The 23,907-nt window shown below is 41.4% G+C and overlaps 1 protein-coding gene across 1 annotated transcript; it reads right to left on the bottom strand.

The window, feature by feature from the left end:
• Nucleotides 1–10,686: 10,686 nt before the first annotated feature.
• INA (internexin neuronal intermediate filament protein alpha) lies at nt 10,687–18,815 on the bottom strand. The gene is made up of 3 exons (XM_063961954.1): nt 17,745–18,815; nt 12,996–13,120; nt 10,687–12,660 (listed from the first exon to the last, which is right to left on the bottom strand). The coding sequence occupies exons 1-3, from the start codon at nt 18,792–18,794 to the stop codon at nt 12,369–12,371; spliced, it is 1,467 nt and encodes a 488-aa protein (XP_063818024.1). The 5' UTR covers nt 18,795–18,815; the 3' UTR covers nt 10,687–12,368.
• Nucleotides 18,816–23,907: the final 5,092 nt, after the last annotated feature.

Here is a 23,907-nt window from a genome sequence, read left to right as displayed (position 1 = left end):
GCACACTGGCCCCTTGGTCCAGGGGCCCCCACAAACCACACACCCTGCACCCATTTAATTATACTCACCTCTTCATTGGCCCAGAGCTTGCGGCGCTGGTGCCATGTTCCCGGAGACCTGCACATGCACAGTAGACTCTGGCACAATGCAAGAGTCTATTGCACCGCCAGACAGGAGGGGGCCCAATCAGAGATTGCACACGGGCCCCCTCCTCTCTTAAAGCTTGCAACCTGTCACTGTACACAGTAAAGACAAGATGGACTTTGCACATGCCCAGTAGAGATCTTGGTGTCCATCTTGGGATAGAGAATGAAGCCTCACTAGAGAACAGGAAGACTGGTGTCTGTGAAGTAGAATACTCTTCTTTCAAGACTGGAGAAGCACTGTGTTCCATATGCAAATAACTAAAATATAAACCTTATTACATTTGATTAAGATCAAGGAAGAAAACCACTTCTATAGTTACACAATATAAGATTTAGTATGAGAAGATATTCAGGAGGGGACTGTAGACACTGTTGAGACATTTTGGGTAGAAATTGCATGCGGGGAAAAAGGAATAAAAAAGTTAGTATTGGGTGCATGCTATAGGCCACCTGGTATCAACGTATCTAATGAGGAATTGTTACTAAAGCAAATTGAAAGAGCAGCAGGAGTAGGCGACATAGTAGTGATGGGAGATTTTAACTATCCAGAGATAAACTGGAAAAACGATTCATGTGATACTGCTAGGGGCAATATGTTTTTAAACACACTTAATGATAACTACTTAGTTCAACTAATTGAGGAACCAACTAGGTACAATGCAATCTTAGACCTGGTATTAACAAACAATGGGGATTTGGTATCAGGTATTATAGTAGGGGAACCCGTAGGAAACAGCGACCACAGTATGGTCATATTCAATATCAGTTTTCATAAACAGCCCTATACTGGCTCAACTAGGTTTCTAAGCTTCAGCAAAGCGAATTTTGAAAAGATGAGGGTATTTTTCAGGGATATTGAATGGGAAGGTTTGTTTTTAGGAAAAAATACTACGGAGAAATAGGAGGTACTAAAATTCCTGCTAGCTAAATATACTCTCAAATTTATTCCTACGAGCAGCAAAAAAAGGAATAAAAATCATAAACTGATGTGGCTTAACAAAAAGGAACTTATGGGCAAGAAAAGGCGAGCATTTAAAAAATACAAATCTGACAGGGGGACAAACAGAGTCATTTCAGCACTATAAGGAATGTAACAAAATATGCAAAAAGGAAATAAGAGCGGCTAAAGTAGAAACTGAAAAACTAGTAGCAAAGGAAAGCAAAGCGAATCCCCCAAAATTATTTAAATATATTAATAGCAAGAGATTAAAGAAGGAGAGTATAGGCCCTTTAAAAGACAAGTTGGGAGTCTTAAGCAAAAATTATAATGACATAGCGGACACACTAAATGAGTTTTTTTCAACAGTATTTACTAGAGAGGACCCAATTCAGGGACTAACACATAATCTCAATAAGGAGAATATCCCACTGATAGGTACTTATTTAAGCGAGGAAGTAGTCTGTGACCGATTAAAACATTTAAAGATTAATAAGTCACCAGGTCCCGATGGTATTCACCCAAGGGTTCTAATGCAGCGTCACTCTGAACTTGCAAAACCGTTATTTTTGATCTTTAAGGATTCAGTAATATCAGGTATGGTTCCCAAAGACTGGCGTATAGCGGAAGTAGTGCCTATATTCAAAAAGGGAAGTAAAGCTGAACCAGGTAATTATAGACCAGTTAGTCTTACATCTATAGTGGGGAAAGTATTGGAAGGTATTCTAAGAGATAGTATTCAGAAGTTCCTTGAAGTCAATAAGGTCATTAAAAGGAATCAACATGGGTTTATGAAGGACAGATCCTGTCAAACCAACTTACTTGGCTTTTATGAAACAGTAAGCGCAAACCTAGATCAGGGTAAAGAGGTGGATGTAATCTTTTTAAATTTTGCCAAAGCATTCGACACTGTACCACACATAAGACTTATCTACAAGCTACAAGAAACAGGGCTAGGAAGCACAATATGCACTTGGGTCAAAAACTGGTTAGATAATAGGGAGCAGCGCATTGTGATTAATGGATCTTTTTCAAATTGGACTGAAGTGCTAAGTGGTGTGCCGCAAGGCTCAGTATTAGGACCGCTATTGTTCAATATTTTCATTAACGACCTAACAGAAGGTCTAGAGAGCATGGTGTCAATTTTTGCAGATGATACCAAATTGTGTAAAGTTATAAATGCGGAGGGGGATGCTGAGTCGCTTCAGAACGACTTAGTTAAATTAGAAGCTTGGGCAGCGATATGGAGAATGCGCTTCAATACAGACAAGTGTAAGGTAATGCACTGTGGTAACAAGAACAAAAATAATACCTACCTACTAAATGGGGTAAAATTAGGGGATTCTGTACTGGAAAAGGACTTAGGTGTCCTCATAGATAGCAAACTAAGCAGTAGTACCCAAAGTAGGACTGCAGCAAAGAAGGCTAATAAGATATTAGCATGCATAAAACGGGGAATTGATACTAGGGATGAGAGTATTATACTCCCGTTATATAAATCCCTTGTGAGGCCACACTTTGAATACTGTGTACAATTCTGGGCACCATACTACAAAAAGGATATCCTGGAGCTAGAAAAGGTTCAGAGGCGGGCGACCAATCTAATTAAGGGTATGGAGACGCTGGAATACGAGGAAAGGCTTGCAAAACTAAGCATGTTTACACTGGAAAAGAGGAGATTAAGAGGGGACATGATCAACATTTACAAATATATAAGGGGACAATATACAGATCTTGCGCAGGACCTGTTTTTGGTTAGATCAACACAGAGAACTTGTGGACACTCGCTCAGGTTAGAGGAGAGGAGATTCCGCACAATACGGCGTAAAGGCTTTTTTACGGTAAGGACGATACGTGTTTGGAATTCCCTGCCTGAGGGAGTTGTAATGGCCGACTCATTCAACACCTTTAAGAATTGGTTAGATAAATTCCTAATGGATAAGGATATCCAGGGTTACGGGCAGGGGCGGATTGGGAACAAAAAGCGGCACTGAAAATAATTTGTACTAGTGGCCCCACTTGGGCAACACCAGAGGTGTAAGGTCTAGCCATGGGCCATGGCAGCAGCACCCTCCCCCCAAGACTTTCCAGATAGTGGGGATGTCCAGCATCAAGGGGGAAGTTAAAAGGAAATAAAATTAAATGTTATGAGCACATTATATGATACACCTTTAGATTTAGGAAACTATATATTTCTTTAGAAATATATATTTCTTGCTTATTACACCAACCGTATCCCAATCACTATTCATTCAATCTTATGTCAGCCAAGCAGGCAGACAGAGTATACACTAGATCATCTGCAATCACAGGCTAAGTGGCAAAGTCATTTTCATATATGCAAATTGTTTGGCATCTTATTCATTATGTCTATAAATAGGACCACACGCCCTCAAACAAAACAGGCCCCACAGGTGCGTCGGCCCACCGGGAATCTTTCCTGTAGATCCTATGGCCAATCCGCCTCTGGTTACGGGGCATAGTCACGCACTATGGTTATTATAAAAAAGAGGGGTAAAATGTAACGGCAGTCATCAACTTCAGTCAAAATTTTATACAAAATAATCGTGCATAGGAGACCACAAATAGGTTGAACTCGATGGACAATTGTCTTTTTCAACCTTAGATACTATGTTACTATGTTATTTTTTATTTTATTTTCAGTTATAGTAATAATATTTAAATATTGACCATTGTGGGTCTATACTGAATATCTGAATGTTGTTGCAAAATAATCACACAGGGTCCCCAATCTGACAATGAAAAAAGGAAAATAGAAGTTCACCCCTTGCATAGCAAAATCATTTGTTCCAGGTGCATATTGTTCCGTGATTTTTTTTGCTGCTAAGCATGCATAAGTCCCATTATTTTATTATCTTGGGACATGGCACATCAATATAATCATTATAATAGAAGCTATTTTAAAAAGGAAATACAAGTTAATAATTTTGGATGAAAAAGAACAATATGACAAATGATAAAGTATTCCACATACGCCATAGTAAGCGACAAAACACAATAGGGTAAATTTACTAAGGTAGGAGTTTTTAGAACTGGTGATGTTGCTCATAGCAGCTAATCAGATTCTCCTTAACATTTATCTAGTTGCTTCTAGAAGATAATAGATAGAATCTGATTGGTCGCTATGGGCAACATCACCAGTTCTAATAAATTCCCACCTTAGTAAATTTACCTCAATGTATCTGGGAGCTGTATTTAAGGATTGCACGAATCGTAAGATGCATCTTAATTAAGCTACAGATGTACAGACATAAGTGCGCATTAGTACATTTGTGTATATGCAAAAAGTAATCTATTAAGTCCAACCCACGTTAGTGTGTAATTTAAAAAAAAAAAAAAAACACCTCACCATGACTGATAACTGTAAAATAGTTTAAAAGCATAAAAGGTTGATGAAAAAAACAAATTGTGAAGATTTTTATATGCAAATAATAAATTGGCACTGTGTCTCTCTCTCTGGTACGGCTATGTGCCTGCATTGTTAGCCTGTTGTGTTTATTTAAACGGTTCATGACGGACTGTGCCCCATGTGCTAATCTCACTATGACGGCACATAGTGATTGAAGAGATTTGTTAAGTGGCAGACACTCAGAATAATGTGTCAGACATCCTTCTGTTGCCTTTCATTCAGACTGCTGGGCAATTCCTCTTCTATCCATGCCCAAATCACAAGGCAACAGCTGCACTGTGTTATTTTCTCATTAAACACCAGTGATTCCCGTGTGGGCAGAGAACAAAGGCTGAGACACAAGGTGCTGTTAGCAGACAAGGGAGTTTCCAACACCAGGTAGTCGATAATAGTTCATTTGTGTGTAACCGTTCTGTGACCTTTTCTGTTCCTGAACCTGATTCTATAATAAATATTAGCATTTTATGCCTGATTCAAAAGATACAATATTCTGTGGGTGTTTTTTCCCTCAATTCTCAATTGAACATTTTACTGTTCTCTTAGGGATTAGTGAAAGCCGGAACGGTCCGGACTCCGGAATGCTGGATGGGACCGGCTCCTTGCAGCAACCTCTGCGCTTCCCTATGTATGTGACAGCTGTCATAAAGCAAACGGTGCAGGGAGATGGTAACAAAGAGCTCCACACAGTGACAGTGGCCATTGGAGGGAGCTGGCCTGGTCCGGCGGTCTGGAGTCTGTACCATTCCAGTATTCACCTAATTCCAATTTTGTATGATATTTTGCAATGCCACACTTGCTGATATATTTTTTCCTTCCCACATGGGGATGCTGGAGGGGGAGGTCCTGGTGTAGGGTATGGGGCATTGGCACCATAGATGGCTCTGTCTGCTGTATAATGTCGCTATTCATGACAATGGAGATAGGGCAGATGACGCGATTCAATGCGCATTTCGTTATGGAACCCCCCGAAGCACCCACTTTCCCAGAAAATGTGGGAGGCTGACCTGCACTCTCAGATGCAACCAGACATGCCAGGAGAGTATGCAGCTATAGCTTGTAGTGTGATGGCACAGGGTCGGACTGACCCATAGGGATACAGGGGAAACCCCAAGTGGGCCCCACTGCTGGAGAGCATTCCCCCTTCACTAGGGATCATGTTTCAGACTGTGCACTTAAATTATACATTATACATATGTTTCATTATACTGCACAGGACTATGGTGTACTCACTACAGTGCATTGCTGTTATTAATCTGGTACATTACCAGGCATACACTACCTGTATTTTATATATATATATATAAATGCAAAAGCCCTCACTGACTGACTCATCACTAATTCTCTTACTTCCTGATATGTTAGGAAGATGAAATATAACATAGGCATTCTGCAGGTGGGAAATAGGAAAACTACGTAATTAGAATTTTAATAAACCTCCCCTAAGGGGATGAACAGGGGGCTGACATTATGACGTCATTACCGATGCGTGGCTTGCGTTGCATGAACGATAACGCCCAAATGGACAATCAGATCAAAATTTGGATTGCACCTCCAGTGAGTAGAATTAAATAAACTACAAAAATGGTCCTGTCACTTTTTACCGTATCTGCTATGGGTGCTCCTTGGGTAACACCAAGAACCATGGATTAATAATTACTTACATTAACACATCACAAATTTACATCTCTATAGGTTTACCAAATTTTTAACACTCAGTTATATTTAGAACCATGAAAATCAGAAACTCCTGTACAAAGATTGGGTACAACAGCTAGTATATATATATATATATATATATATATACATACACATATATTATATAGATAGATAGATAGATAGATAGATAGATAGATAGATAGATAGATAGATAGATAGATAGATAGATAGATAGATGGATGGATGGATGGATGGATGGATGGATAGATAGATAGATAGATAGATAGATAGATAGATAGATAGATAGATAGATAGATAGATAGATAGATAGATAGATAGATAGTTGGATGGATCATTTTTATATATATAAAGGCCGGGGCACATATCATGCACTCTCTAATGGCTAGCCAAGTCTCTGTGGAGGCCAATCTAGCGGGTCGCTCATTTCACCCGTTGGGTGAAATGAGCGCCCCCCCCCGCACGCTCAGCACACATCGCGCTGTGCTGAGCGGCGGGAGAGATGTGTGTTGAGCGGTTTGCTCAGCACACATCTCTCCCGCATCGGCCAGTGAGTACTGGCCTTTACCAGCATTATGCAGCTGTTACATTCTTGGGGGGAAAAAGAAATCAGAGATACATACATTCAAAAGGTCTCATTAGTGCTATTTCCCTGCATTGGTTATATCTATATGGCACAGTGATCCCTATGGCTACATGCATTTTAAATAGGGTTTCTCATGGCCACTTACAGTATATGGAAGCTCAATACACAAACAAATCCTGAAAAATATCAGTGTTTTTTCTTCAACAAGTAGGTCTTACTAACGCTGGGGATCATTTACATTTGGATGTAAGTCATTTTTATGACACGCCTCTCAGATGTAGCAGTATGCGCCCGCGCTTATAGGTGTTACTTTCACATCTCCCTGACATGCTTTTTCAAGAGTAGGCAAGTATGCCCCATGTCTGACAAATCTGCTTTTTTTCTGCAATCTACTGTAGTTGTTCAGTTTTCAAAAACCACAATTTGAAACATTGTGCAATTTGTGTTCTTTACCTGTGTAATAAATAATCAGGATGGGGTATCAGAACTAGCACTTTGACATAATATGGGGATCATTCCGAGTTGATCGCTAGCTGCCGTTGTTCGCAGTGCAGTGATCAGGCTAAAACTCTGCATTTCTGCGCATGCGTAATTGCGTATGCACCGCAATGCGCACGCGCGATGTACGGGTGCAAAGTTCTTTGTGGTTTTGCACAGGTTCTAGCGAAGCTTTCAGTCGCACGGCACAACGCAGGATGATTGACATGAAGTGGCCGTTTCTGGGTGGTAACAGACCGTTTTCAAGGAGTGCTTAGAAAAACGCAGGCGTGCCAGGGAAAATGCAGGCGTGGCCAGGCGAACGATGGGCGGGTGTGTGACGTCAAAAGCCAACCCTCCAATGTTAGAATCAACGCACACAAAGAGTAAGTCCAGGGCTGGTCTTGTTTTGCACAAAATGTTTTTGCAGGCGCTCTGCTGCACAGGCGTTCGCACTTCTGCTAAGCGAAAATACACTCCCCAGTGGGCGATGACAGCGCGTTTGCACGGCTGCTAAAAACTACTAGCGAGCGATCAACTCGGAATGACCCCTATGGTGCAATATAAATTGTGCAATTTAACAACAGTGAATAGAAATACACTTTACAAAACCTTCCCTGTAATGTTTCGCTTGGAACCACTGAAAGCTGTTGGCTGGTATACTGAATAGCTGCCAAGGCTTCTGGAACTCCAGGAGATGTGCCGGGAAGTCCCAGATCTCAGAGGAATTTTATGTTTGGCATGGACCATTCCCCAAACACCATAAACACAATACCTGGTAGTTGTGCTGCAATGATTCACAAGGAAATTGTGTTCTTTGAATTCTTTATCAATTTGTAACCGGTCGCACAATGGTCACAGATAGGAAGGGCAGACCTTAGAGTAGGAGGGATTTGAGTAGGAGGGATTTGAGTTATTGATGGTCTGTGTTTGCATGAGATCCAAAATAATGAAGAAAGGAGCCAGAGTAAGTCTACTTCAAATACCACCTGTAACCTGGTGTGTGTATGAGATGACATAGAAATGACTGGTCAGGTGAGAAGTCAAATAATATTTCTGTAGCTTTGGTAGACACAGACCCCCCATTTATATAGGGCTTACATAGTGTAGAACCCTCAAGGTCCCTGTGGTTCTCAGGCCTAATCAAACCAAAATGAGTGTGGTATATTTTGTCAACATTCAAAATGTTGATATGAGAATGCTGACATACTTGGCATGACGACATTGACCACGTCGCCATTCATGTCAACACTGATGAAATGTCAACATGATTAGAATGTCAACAAAATGTCCCTAGTGATCTTGTGATGACTTACCTGGTACATAGGGTTTGGCAGCTCCAGTGGCATCTTCTGGGCCTGGTGGTGACGTAATCCTCCCCTTCCATAGCCTAACCCCCGCTGCTGAACTCTAACCTCGACCCTCTGGCCCAGGGGCGTATCTAGAGAGGAGGGGACCCGTGTGCAGTCTCCAGGTATGGGCCCCCTCCTCTCCCGTCCCGTAGCCGGCAGCAGAGCTGTTAGCACTCTGTCTGAGCACTAGAGACTCTGGCACAGTGCCAGATTCTACAGTGCATGCGCAAGTCTCCGAAAAAATGGCTTGGCGGCCATTTCCCTGTGCTATGTGTCTGTGCTATGGCAAAGGGCTGCACTAGCCAGCAGGTAGCTGCAGCAGCATGATCAATGAGGAGTAATGATGATCCATCATCATCACCCATCAGCAGCGCTGTGGGACGCAGTTTTGTCTGCCTCCTGCTTCGGCTCTGCTGCTTGGCTGTGGTGCGCACATTATGAATGGAACTGGGAGAAGGGAGTGAAGAACGGAGGCAGTGCCTGGTGTGCTGTGTTTATATAGGCATTCTTCTGGTGAGGAGCCTGCCTAGAACCACTGCCAGTGCCCAGCGCTTTCAGTGATTACAACAAACTACAGTGGTGTTGGTGTAACAGATCATTTATATCTGCATTTCTATGCTAGAAAGATTATATTATAGATGGTTAAAACCTCTCCTGCCACTATTTATAATCCATAGATGGACTAACACTTTTCCATAGTGGAGCCTGTTATACTGAATATAAAAATAAAGTCATTCTATATGTATATGATCTAACACAATTGACATTTACCTGTCTAACTTTCTTTAGAATGTAAGCTTCACGAGCAAGGCCCTCTTCCCTCATGTGCTTTTACGTCTCTTACTTAACCTATCTTCTTTTCATTGCTTCCTTTGACGGCTCCAAATCCCTCGGTTTTCTGCCGCCTTGATACTTATTTTAGTGTTGTCTGTTGATGCAGCCATGTTTATATACCCTGTATTGGTCCTATATTGTATTGAATTGTAAGTCACCGTCTTCTTGTTTTTGCCGATTTGTGTATGTACTCTGTAATTGGGCGCTGCAGATCCCTTGTGGTGTCATATAAATAAAAGACAACAATAATAATAATAATAATAATAATAATAATAAAAAATAATAATAATAATAATAATAATAATAATAATCATACAATCATCCCAAATATTTGGGAATTATTGATAAACTACTTTTAATATAATTTACTACCAACAATTATATGATTATTTAACAAGCCAGTGTTGCACAGCAGTCAATTTTAATTTACATAAATTATATATTTAACACTTATCTCATTCTTTGTTTTAATATTTATGGGAGTTTTATAATCCTTGTATAAAAGGTAAGTTTAAATATTGCAACAAACCAGACATCTTTATTTTGTTCTAATATCCTATTTCTTGTTTTCAGCGGTGGCACTCCCTTACTTCACAGTAAGGGGTCATATCTCGGTTTATGTAATTATAGGGTTCTTTCTTTGTATTATAGTATAGCAATTTTCAGTTTGGTCAGTTGATTACCGTGTATGCACTTTTGTTAAATAAAAATTCCCTGCCAGTGTTCTACACATAACACACACGCCCTGTGCCCCGCCCTAACACGGGCGTGCAGTGCTTAACCTGAGCAGAGCAGTTATACTGCATCAATCAAACCACACCAATAATGCAAATGTACATTTTAATTACCTAAACTACTTACCTGTCCTCCCTGAATGGAAGAGAAGGCAAGTGTACTGCATCCTGGCAGCATCCATCCACTGCAACCCAATTCCCTAGTGAAGTGGGCGGTCCAGGCTGCCTGATGATGCAATTTGTAATGGAGATTATAATGCTGGGATTCAACGCTTTGCATCGTGGAGGGTGGGGCTACGTTTACATGATTGTGGTATCATGTCCGTGCCCCATCTCCCTCCTGGTTGCCTCCTCCTGTGAGGAGTTGGCAAGTATATTAGTATCATCTGTCTTAATGATATATGTTCCAGCAAACAAGAACATATATTATATCAAAAGTGGAAATGTTCCAATCATGACAATCCCAGTGAAGGCCTCATCCCAACCCCCACTATCCTTAATGAAACAAGACGCATGTTGATATCATGATGTTTGTTTTATTTATTTTCCTTCTCTGCAGGTGTTAGATTATTGTCACTTTCACTTATCATCAACATTTTCAGCATTTCAGGGTTTAACTATCGAAAATGTCCCAAATAATCCCATTAACCTCTGGTCACAAAAGCAGATATGCATCAAACATTACTCTGAGATCAGAGGACTGTCACTTGTAGTAAGGCATGTAAAGACAGATTCTTAACCTAGGCACATCTTGCTGGAGGAATGTACCTTTGCTATGGCACATCCACTTGTCTACTCTGAAGCAACCATAGGAGCAATGACTCATATCAGTTGCTGTTTTTGGTGTATAATGCTCTCTGTTGCCAATGCTTATCACGTCAATCTTCTGCTTGTGCGAGTGTAGTCCTACCCCCACTGTATGCTGAAGGAAGTTGTGTGACTTGTCTTTGTGCACATATTGGACAGGTGTACACACTTGTTAATATAATACTTCTATCTACTGTATGCGTTGATTGTAGAATAAACCATTATAAATGCCTACAATTTCTAATGTGCTTTTAAGTGAAAAATGGTCCCATGTCACCGATAGTATCAGATACTAGTTTTTGTAACCACAAAGTGCAACTTGTAAGACTGTATTCTATCCTAGATAGTATTAAAGAGTGATGTGCTTTTATTAATGAGTTTCTATAACAAAACACTATGGAATGGTCTACTGTTGATTTCTAGAATAGTGCATCATGCAACTATCACACCTGCATGGGCATCAGTCAGTCATTTTATACTGTTGTTGTATTGTATAGGTACAGTGGTGCCGAAAAGGTGTGTGTGTGTGTGTGTGTGTGTGTGTGTGTGTGTGTGTGTATGGTGGGGGGTTTGGTGGTGGTGGGGGGTACTCTTTGACCGGGCCTATTGAAGCAGCTTAGCAGTGTCTTGGTGCCCACTGCCCCCCCTTCCCCATTGCAGACAGCAGCACTTCGGGCAGGGAGAGAGAGGAATGACTGCTGCTTTCTTTTAAAACATTTCATAGGGGGGAAGGGGTGGAGTCTGGCCACATATCCCCATTGGCCATACCCCCAGTACTGGGGCCCCACAGAGATGTTGGCACCTCTTTTATAAAGCACAGGGTTCTTAGCTTTACCACTAGAGCAGTGATCCCCAAACTCAGTTTTCAAGGCACACTAACAGTCCAGGTTTTAAGGCTATCCATGCTTAAGCACAGGTAACAATTAGTACATCAGTCATTTTTATTTAACTATATGTGCTCAAGCATGGATATTCTTAAAACCTGGGCTGTCAGAAATAGGTACTTATTGTGTTTGGGGTCATACTGAGGGCAGTCGAGCTAGAGCCACTGCCCAGGGCACAGTTATAAATGGGTAGCACCGTTACCTGTCACTTACCCAAGCAGCACCTGTCTCTGGTTCCTAAAGAGGCTACCAGCTCAATCCAGTACATGCACCTGTGGACGACACTGGAGAGAATATGGGTTGGGGGGGGGGGGGGGGGTTTAGTGTTTGGATGGGAAGCTAAAGTGGAAATGCCAATGGCGATCTCAAGTATGGCATTGCTTGTGAATACATTTCCCTAGAAATTTATTGTGACCATTATGAAACTAGCATGTACTGCATATTTATAGGAGTGAATGGATTGATGGAAAAGTGAAACTTCTAATTAATTAGTAAGGTACTAGTTGTTTAAGGGTTACTGCTGGCTCCATCATTCTGGTTTGTCTTATCTATTATTTTGGTTGATACAACGGTTTCTTCAATGATTTCCTCATAGGTCTCCGCTCTGTGAGTAGCTGTCTTGGGAGTGGTTTTAGCACCTGCGTCTGCTTCATCTCTCTTCATGGAGGTTCCAGCAGGTGTTATCTTGGAGGAAGAACTATGGATTCGAGACTGATAAGAATAACTCTGAGGAGGGTTTGGGGGCATAAAGCTTATCCCAGTCGTGCTAAACCTGGTCTCTTCCCCCTCCAGCAGTTTCCTGAAAAAAATATGAAAAAAATATTGTTTAAATCAAAATAAATAAATAACTACATAAATAATAATAATAATAATAATAATAATAATAATAATATACATTAACTACATTATACAATATATACATGATAAAAAATGGTAAAGTTTCTATAATGTGGTCTTATATCTTTATATGCCAAGGACTTTGTGTTCCCCCACCACCCCCTCCCATCCTTGTAATATCCATATACAATAGATTTCACATATCAAACTATTGTTTCATGAACGTTCTAATAACCTTTTCATCTGCAGTAACATGACTAAAAATGATGAATGAATAAGTGTAGTAGCAACAATTACCGATAGGCTGCAATCTCAATGTCCAGTGCCATCTTGACATTAAGCAGATCCTGATATTCCCGCAGGTGGCGTGCCATCTCACCCTTTGTGTTCCTCAGCTCATTGTCCAGCTGACTAATAGTATCCTATAATACACAAGGAAGGCTGATTATTATATCTGCTGTGCAAAGCTACAGTTGTGAATGTTATTGTCTCTCGATTGAACATTAAGGGGGAGCTATTTCAAGTCTCAGAGAGAGAGAGAGAGAGAGATAAAGTGGAGTAGTTGTCCAAAGCAGCCAGTCAGCTTATAACAGTCACGTCAAATACTGTGCTAGATACAGTAAATGACAGCAGCTGATTGGTTGCTTTGGGCAACTTCTCCACTTTATCTCTCTCCAAGGCATGATACATCTCCCCCACTGATAATTTTAGTGTTAAATGACACTGTAGAATACAGGGCCTGAATCAGAGTTGGGCCCTAGCCGGCCACAAATGTAGCTACATTGCTTGCTTGGAGACATATGGATCTTCACCTGTATTTACAGATAGTTGCACACTGCCCCTATCCATTCATTTGTGAAAGTCACTATCAGAACATCTGCATCAACCTCATATCTGGTGCAAGAGACACATCTGAAATTCAGAAGGATCTTTGCGTATGCTCAACTCTGTATAGCCTACAATTCTAGCAGTTGCTCAAAGTCGCATGTGCTAGGCTTGGACACATGCAGCCCCGTCCTACGTAACCTATCCACAGGAGTGAAAAGGTCACTAATTCCATCAAGATCATCAAACCTGTTTCCTGAAATACTTTGTACTGCTGTGTATACAGAGATCATCTGATGACTATAAATTGTGATGTATCCATTACTTTAGAAATGAGACTATCCCAGACAAGTAAGAGAGGAAGAGTACATGCAATAAGGTGCTCCTGTGATATGCACAGCAGAAAAAACAGTACACTGATTTGAAGAGCTTCAATAAGTAAAAAACAGTCTTGTGTTCACTTTTAATAATAATACTAATAATAACAGTAATTATTATTATCATTAAGAATACTAAAGAATATTTATAACGTGCAAACGTCCCTGTTTGTCCACAGTGCCCTACATTTGAGAATACCCTCATTATAATTTTTGATGTTCCTCTGTAACATTTTACTGCATTTTTTATTTTTGCCTTTGTCACCAATAACATTTTGCCAAAAGTAAAACCTTCCCTTAAATATCTCCCAGCAGGAAGGGGTCATGATGGTTAGCTACATGTTTTGCAAATGTATATTTTACAGTTATAGCTTTAATTATATTGAGTTATGTGCACATATCAATGTGCTATTGTAATGCAGAGTCTACAGACTAGAGCATGCTAATTTACATTATTCAAAGTTTCTGTGGGCACCCTGTAAAACAAGCCAATAAGACAACCAACGTCATGCTCTCAATATTGTATTTAGCATTGACACAAAGATTGTCATACAAATGTCATGTCCTAGACCAGGGCTAGGCCAGTGGTGACACTCCAGCTGCTGTGGAACTACAGATCCAGCATGCTATGCCATAGGTTTAGCATGCCCCAACAGCAAAACTGTTGCAGGACATGCTGGGATTGGTAGTGTCACAGAAACTGGAGTGTCACTTGTTGCTTACCCCTGTCCTAGACATCTGTTAATGATATTATGCGGCCCATAGAGAATATCTTATAACATTTGCTTACAATTCCATTGTATCTCTAAGACTTTATGGTATTTATGAAAAATGCAGCCGTGACAGCACAAATGTGGCAATAAACAGCACAACAGTACATAATACATATACTAAAGCATGTCTTAACCAAATACTGTAGATCCCATTACTGATCCTGGGGTCGTTATATTGTTAGCACAACTATGTCTTAAAGTTGTGTGATAGCAGCCTAAAGAGTCTGGAACATCCAGTGCCTATAGAAGCCAATGTCGTGGTCAGCCAGGAGACTTTACAGCACCAGGGGGGTAATTCCAAGTTGATCGCAGCAGGATTTTTTTTAGCAGTTGGGCAAAACCATGTCCACTGCGGGGGGGAGAGGGGGGGGGCAGATATAACATGTGCAGAGAGAGTTAGATTTGGGTGTGGTGTGTTCAATCTGCAATCTAATTTGCAGTGTAAAAATAAAGCAGCCAGTATTTACCCTGGACAGAATCAAAATAACCCACCCAAATCTAACTCTCTCTGCACATGTTATATCTGCCTCCCCTGCAGTGCACATGGTTTTGCCCAACTGCTATCAAAATTCCTGCTGCGATCAACTTGGAATTACCCCCATGATTACATGTGGCCTCCTCATTTATCCAGGAATACCTACTGATGGCAGACTGTATTTAATATCTGCCTCCTGATGGCATGAAATAAATCACACAACTTTTTAGATGGGGTGTTGTCTAATTCCATTAAAATCTTTACTCTTTATGGTAAATTTAATAGGACATGACTACAAAGTATTTCCGGTGCATTCATTATTCAAGTAATATTTTATATGTAGGAGTCTTTATTTATTTTCCAAAGAATTGTTAATGGGTGATATTTTGTCTGTGGTTACAGGGGAGGTTGCCTGGGAAATGTAACAAGCACAGTCCCCGTGGATTTATGTTGCCAGAATAACACTGCCCACACCCAGGCAGCTACTATACATCCAGCTCTGCTCTTATCACTCCTTCATACAATGTACCAATGACTCTACACAACATAAACATATACACAGCACCGACTTAATCACTAGATTTCTCTGTATCCCTGTAAGCTGATGAAGGAAGGAACGAGGTGCCACTCCCTATCTAAAGATGGCGAATGAAGTTGTGATAAGGGAATAAAACATTTATATAAGCCAGGATCCAAAATTATATTTTTTCTCCACCTCATTAATAGAATAATAACGAGTTAAAATTTGATTATATTTATTAAGTAAAAAGAAAATTATGCAACGTTCACTTAAAGTATGAATCAATCTTTTTTATTTCTTTTTATTTCATAAGCTGTATTTTATTTTATTTTTTATTTATAACTGCACATATAGGCATTACGCTTGTATACATTTCATTTTGTTTAATACATGTATTGTCATTAGTTTTATGCTGTTAACCATGTACCAACTATGATAGATAGATAGATAGATAGATAGATAGATAGATAGATAGATAGACAGACAGACAGACAGACAGACAGACAGACAGACAGACAGACAGACAGATAGATAGATAGATAGATAGATAGATAGATGGATGGATGGTTGGTTGGTTGGTTGGTTGGTTGGTTGGTTGGTTGGTTGGTTGGTTGGATGGATAGACAGACAGACGACAGACAGACATATATGATACAGATACTGTAGATAGATGCAGTTAGATTTACATATATGACATGATATATAGATAGATAGACAGACAGACAGACAGACATATATGAGATAGACAGACAGACAGACAGACATATACGAGACAAATGGTTATATAATATGATTATTTGTTAGATTAGATTTACATACATGATAGATAGATAGATAGATAGATAGATAGATAGATAGATAGATAGATAGATAGACAGACAGACAGAGATATACCAACAGCCGCTGTGCCCATCCAAAGCAATGCTATGTATAGCTCATAATAGTTGCCACTCACGGAATTGTACCCCATAAATGTGACAATACGTGTGTGTGTGTGTGTGTGTGTGTGTGTGTGTGTGTGTGTGTATGTATATATATATATATATATATATCTTATAGTATATCCCACTAGAAACCTTATATGTGCTGCAGATATTATTATTAGCTATTAGTTATGTGTGCCTAAGGGTTGTGTAGCACTGTACACAGGGGACAGAACATACAAGAAACAGCATAAACACATTAGTTACAGACACATAATATCCAATATAGGATATATAGATAAACATGTATGCTGTAAAGCATTTTATTATGGGTTCACTGCAAACCACTTAGCTAGACCTAAATAACTATGACTGATTGATTAGCATATGAAATAACTACTAATACAAAGAGCGCATGAGCTGAATACCATATGAGAGTAATTATTGCCCCCTGCCCTTCCTAGCTGGTAAGTCCCCTGATACTTCTGCGAAGTGTCTTTGTTAGACTCTGGCGATTGCCACTCCCTACCCCCTCCCATCCCTCCTAGAGACGATCTGTACTTCTCAGTGTACCTAAATGAGTCTGTTACATAATGTCACTCATACTGTATTGCATTCATTGTGCATAATTGTCGTCGTATGCAAACAAAATGCAGCCAATTCGCTATTGGTCCTGCAAGTATGTGGCAATATAGTAGTTAGAGAGAATAACGTCTAATAAAAAAAATGCATGGCTCCGTTTATGGGGATTAAAAGCCAAGAATGTGACAGAGGATTTTAGTCACTGTATACACTGTCCTACCAAAGCTGGATAAAGAATATTAAATACAAATACTAATAAAATGTATGTGTAATTATACCTGAATGTGGGTGATGATTATCATACCTGATACTACCTCCAGACCTTATACTTCCTATGTAGGGTGCGTGATATGTAGCTACTGTTCTATAGAGAGCTGTTCAGCACCATGGGCAGAGACCGGAGTCACAATGCGGAGAGACCGCTCATAGGGGTTCAGTATGGTATGCCGGCGACTGACCAGCATACCCGGAATACTAACAGCCTTTTATATATTGTCATCTCTATGTATACAGTGGCTATAAAGATAATTACTGATACAGTCTGGTTATCACTATGCAGTGCGAGATTTACCTGCAGACCTGCCGTTTCTTCCATGTGCCTCTCCTCCATCTCCTGGATCTGCCTTTCCAGAGACTCATTAGTACCACGCACGCTTTCGATCTCGATAGTCTTGGACTGGAGCTGCCTTCTGTAGTCGTTGATCTCCTCCCTGCTGGCCCTGATCACCTCGGAGCTGCGAGATGCCTGCTCACTCAGGTTGGCATACTTGGACTTGTACCACTCATCTGCAGACTGCAGGTTCTTGGCAGCAAGGTTTTCGTACTGTGAGCGGATCTCTTTCAGAGCCGAGGTTAAATCAGGCTTGGACAACTCCATCTCCACCGAGACTTGGGAGGCTTGGAGCATGGCCATCAGCTCGGTCACTTCTTCTTCATGCACTTTTCTCAGAAAGTTGATCTCATCTAACAGAGATTCCACCTTCTTCTCTAGGTCCAGGCGAGCTAAGGTGGCATCATCTACATCTTTCTTGTGCGCCTTCAAAGCATATTCCGTTTCCTCCCTCATCCTTATCTCATCCTCATATTTGGCCTTCAGCTTCTGGAGATCATCTTCTAGGCTGTCCCTCTCCAGGATGAGCTGGGACTTTTCCGCGTTCATGTCCTCCAGCTGAGCCCGAAGATCTTTGATCTCATGCTGGTAGAGCTCCCCCAGCCTGGATGGTTCGGACTGCCTTTGCCTCAAGGCTACGAGCTCCGTCTCCAACACTTTGTTCTGCTGCTCCAAGTTGTGGACCTTCTCAATAAACATTGCAAAGCGGTCATTGAGACCTTGGAGCTGTTCCTTCTCATTGGTTCGTATGATCTTGAATTCATTGTTCACCACTGAAGTTTGGGTCAGGTCTAAGTTTTCTCCAGACAAGTAGCCACCAGGCCGGACAGATCTCCTGTAAGAGGACCCAGATGGGACATTGCTTCTGGACTGTGACTGGGACCTAAAGCCGCCAGATATTGTTGTCCTGGATGAAGAACTGCCCACCCCAAGGCGACTGGATGACCTGGGTGAGTCTCCAAAGATCTTCCTGTATGAAGAGGAGAGGTAATGATCTGAACCAAAACTCATCTTGGAGAAAGGATAAGGGAGGGGCACCTGCGCCCTGGCTTTTATACTGAGAGGCACGATCAATAGCTGGGGGAAAATGCGTTTACATTGGTGACCACCGAATAGGATTTTAACCTCCTCCTCGCTAGATTTAGTAATTTTTCTGTAGACAGGAGTAGCTTTTCTTTTGTAGGAGCTATTATTAAACAATTGACTGTAGCGTTAATTTACAACTGTATAGATGGAACTGTCCATTTTGCCGCAGTGCTGATGTCAGAGATACTGCTTAATTCCCAAGGCTCCCCCAGTGCCTAACACCGGAGCTCTCCCACCTGCCTCTTACCCCCCAGCTACTGATTAGATCAACGGGGTTTGGGAAATCCAGCAAAGACAGAGTACTTCTGTAGCAAAGTACAGTATGTGACAGAGGATAATCATGAAGCACACTGTTACATAAGCAGCCTGCTCTTTAATTCCATAATTCTTTAAAAGCTCCTGCAGAAATTCGGTTGTAATGTTCTCTCTAGTGACCCATCCAGATGGGAGGTTAAGGATGTCCTCAACTAATGTGACAGAGAAATGTTAATCTCTCTCTGCTTCTAGATGGTTTTCTGTCTGTAATTCCTTCTTTTTTTTTCAAACTATAATTTTGCAACTGAGCCCAAAATCTGGATTCATGCAAACCAAAATATCAAAAGTTCCACTGAAGAATGATCATTCTGAAACATTGCTGTGTTTTGCATAATAAATAGTTTATGCAGCATCTGTCAGAGTATTGTTTTTATGCTATACTACCACACGCACACGCATGCACACACTGTACATCCTGAATATACAAATAAAGAGATATTTAAATACATTATGCCTACTTTAAATTGGCAATTAGAATTCACACATTATGGTACTGTATTTTTGGGTATGGAACTCAGGGTTGACAGTGTCTATGTCAACCCCTATTGGATGACAGTGACTATGTCGACACAGGAAATAAATCAACACGGCCATTAGGTCAACATGAACAAGGTCGACATGGAAAAAGGTTGACATGAGTTTTTTTTGTGTTTTTTGGTGTAATTTTCTTCGTAAAGTGATGGGGAACCCCAATTAGTGCACCGTGTTCCCTCGCATGGTGAGCGACAGGCAAGGTGCCTCGCACCGCTACCGCTGCACGCAGCAGAGGTTACCATTCCCAGTTGAAGTCCATGTGGATCGTAGAGTATTACAAAGTTTTAAAAAATGAAAAAAAATGTGAAAAATTAATGTCGACCTTTTTCCATGTCAAACTTGTTCATATCGACCTAATGGCTGTGCCAACATATTTCGTGTATCAACCTACTCAATGTCGACCAATAGGTGTCGACCTAATGTGTGTCAACCTAGACAGTGTCGACCTAGAGTCCGGATACCGTATTTTTTGTTGTGATGCATTTATTAACCCCCTCATTGCCTGATGTATGATATGTCCTCAGGAATTTTGTAGTACACAGCATGAACCCTGAAAAGGAGCTAAAGATGGAAAGAAAGGGCATTGCAGAATTTTGGAGTGTTTGCACAAATGTATGACCCTTGTGAAAACCATAACCATCTACATGTATTCCTAATCTACATGTGTTCCTAGTATGTATGTTCCTTTTTTCCCAATGTACTATTTTGATTGTACATATTTCAGAGTGGAGTTTCTCTTCTATAGTTCTGCATGAACTTCACATGTCACATGTATGCTGCATTCTACCCATTTCTAAAATGTGGACGTTTTAAAGTAATATGTACACCTGCTCCAATATCTATAATACATTCATACATACAATGTTACAAAAATTATGGGTCTGATTCAGGCCTGGACCCAGGCCACAAGGAGAGGGGTCATGGGTGTGACTTTGGGGTGTGGTTCATCAAATCGACAGTGTCTAGGTCGACAATGTTTAGGTCGACCACTATAGGTCGACAGTCACTAGGTCGACATGGATGGAAGGTCGACAGGGTTTCTAGGTCGACATGTGCTAGGTAGACAGGTCTAAAGGTCGACATAAGGATTTTTATTTTGTGTTGTTTTCTTCGTAGAGTGACCGGGATCCCAAATTAGTGCACCGCGTCCGCTCGCCATGCTTCGGGCATGGTACCTTCGCTCCGCTACCGCTTCGCTCGGCACACTTTACCGTTCCAGTCGTAGTCCACGTGGATCGTTAAGTATGAAAAAATTAAAAAAAAGAAAAAAAATGTGAAAAACTCATGTCGACCTTTAGACCTGTCAACCTAGCACATGTCGACCTAGAAACCCTGTCGACCTTCCATCCATGTTGACCTAGTGACTGTCGACCTATAGTGGTCGACCTAAACATTGTCGACCTAGACACTGTCGATCTTCAGACCGGATCCCGTGACTTTGTTATCACTTCAGAGAGGTAATTTTTTTAAGTTCATTGTAATTAACATTACTTTGATTTTAGTCATATGAGATACTATAGCATTTCTCCAGTAGTTATATTAAACCTAACAGTGATTCTTGTTCCTAACTGTGCTGTTACATCATTAAGCAAGCTGTGGCATTGCTGTGGTACATAGAAGACCTAATTCAAGCCCCCACCACCACTCCCACCACAAGGCATCAATTGATCCATTTTTTTGCAAGGCCATTTCGTTTTATGATATTTATTTTTATTGAAATACAAATATATTTTAAGATAATCTCTCTCTCTCTCTCTCTCTCTCTCTCTCTCTATATATATATATAGAGAGAGAGAGAGAGAGAGAGAGAGGGAAAGAGAGCACAGTGCACTCCTCTCATTCCCCTATGTCTGGTCTCCATCGGCGTGTAGCTCAAATCAGGCACAGGTTGGCTAACAAACCGGTGCGTAATTTGAGATACACGCCGCCACTGGAGACTGGACTGGTGACTGTGGGGCAGGAGAAGCACGCGCTGCGCTCTCCTCCCCTCCCACACATCTGCTGCAGTCAAGTTGGTCGGGTCAGTGGTACTGTGTACCAGCTGTCAATTTTTACCAGTACGCGGTACCGGCCCGTGCCACCATATTTGCAGCACTGGTCCTGTCTCCGGATATCCCCAGTCTGTACCAAAAATGTTTCTTCCTAAATCATTTATTCTACAACTTGTTGTCATCCACACCTATTTATGTATTTTCACACAAATGTATAATTGCTTTGCCTCTTTCATAATACCCTGCCTCTCAGAGCACAGTGCTGCACAACGCTAGCAGTGCTGTTTCTACCTGTCAGCCAGCGCTGACCAACGCTGTCATCATGGCTTTCACTTCCACTTTAAAATTGGCGGGTCCCAGCGCTAGCGGGGAAGTGGTGGAGCTATGCAAATTATCTCTGTGCTGCTCAGACGGCTGGGGAGGGCTTCTCCCTGGCGGTCCAGCCTCAGTGTTTGATGGGGCGGGTCACGGGTGCAGTGCAGTGCAACGTGTGTGGCCGGCGGTACGACGGCGGTACCTGCTGCCAAATTCTTAAGTGTACGCCATACCCGAGCGTACTCACACACTTTCACCACTGAATATAAGGCAGTTCTGTCCACTTCCCACCTACCATAAAAAATAAATCTTATAGTGTACATAAAAGATAAAGTTGGGGCCTGTCTGCCTAATGCTTATACTGTCATCTATCAATTGCAGGGTTATTTAATTGGGTAGTCAGTATCTACACTAGCTTGTGAAATTACCCTGGCCCCCCAGTAATGTCACTGTTACATTAGGGAGGCACCCAGTGCTTGCAGTATGAAAATGCAAATGACAGTCCTGTGCCACACAGCCCGGGAGAGATAAGCCACCATAGCCTGTACTGATGACTCATCACCAGTGTTACATGTAAAAGCAGGGCCGTCTTAACAGTAGTATAGGCCCTTGGGCAAAGCAATTCACTGATACCCCTACCCATCCTCCAGCGGTAGGGGTGGGGGTGCGGTCAGCATCAGCTTTGATGTCCCGCGGGTGGTAGGGGGTGTTCTATCTTTTGCTCAGCATGTAGGACCTGGAGCAGTAATTTCTGCTCATTGCTCCTTTACTGCACAGAAGGTGGGAGATAGGGTAGGAGGGAGAACAGTAAAATGTAATAGGGCTGAATGAACGGGCATGACTTCCAGGGTGGTAGGGAGTGTTTAATACGCAGGGAGGGGAGGATAGTGCTGTGGGCTTAATATTCATCATTTTCTGGTGGGAGGGCAGCTTGCTTGACTGCAGATGTCTCCAGTTCCTGGAAGTAGATTTCATAGCTTTCAATGGGCTAAAGACTAGAAAGTCCCACCTTTCAGGATGTACTGGGGTCTTGGGGATCATAGTTCAGGAGCAAGCACAATCCACCACCAAAAATATAAAACTGCATACCAGGCGTGTGGAGCTGGAGCAGGGACTAGCTGCTGGAAAGCTGATATCACTGGTTCAGGGCATAGTAGAGACAAGCTGCCAGTATCCACCGAAAGGGGAGAGTCACATTCATCTATACGCCTAGATCCTGTCCAGTACAAGAAATACATTGTCCTGAACCAATAATCTTGAGAATGCAGCCTGTCGGTTCATAAGGACTAGTGACCTAGGGCCTGATTCAGATTTGTACACAATGCAGATGTTCATGGAACTGAGCAATTATTGGTAGACTACACCTGTGCAAGCGATTGCACTACACATGCACCAAGGTACTTTTGTGATGCCACTCGCAATCAGGAATGTAAATATAGTGCTATGGATTATTTGAAGCAGGAGGGCCTCAAACTGGTATCTTGCCTAGGTACCCATGAGGTCTTAATCTGGCTCTGGTCTTTTCTGTCATACGAACATATTTGCCAGAGTTTTGACTGTATAAAGTATATGAAAAATACAATATCTTCTTTGTATAATTATAATAATAATTTTTATAGTCAAAACTTGAGTAAAAAGTCTGTGACACCTATCTTTTCTGCACATCTCTGATCAAAACTCACCAAATTTGCAGCAGTATATACTGCTGCACCTGTGTATAATGCCCACATGTATTTACTGCTGCACCTATGTGTAATGCCCACATGTATATACTGCTGCACCTGTGTAAAATGCCCACATATGTATACTGCTGCACTTGTGTATAATGCCCATATGTATATACTGATGCACCTGTGTATAATGCCCACATGTATATATTGCTG

This window comes from Pseudophryne corroboree, chromosome 3 (genome assembly GCF_028390025.1).
Source record: "Pseudophryne corroboree isolate aPseCor3 chromosome 3, aPseCor3.hap2, whole genome shotgun sequence".
NCBI classification, from domain to species: Eukaryota; Metazoa; Chordata; class Amphibia; order Anura; family Myobatrachidae; genus Pseudophryne; species Pseudophryne corroboree.
The sequence above is the reverse complement of the archived record's forward strand: the minus strand, read 5'-3'. Positions and strand labels throughout refer to the sequence as shown.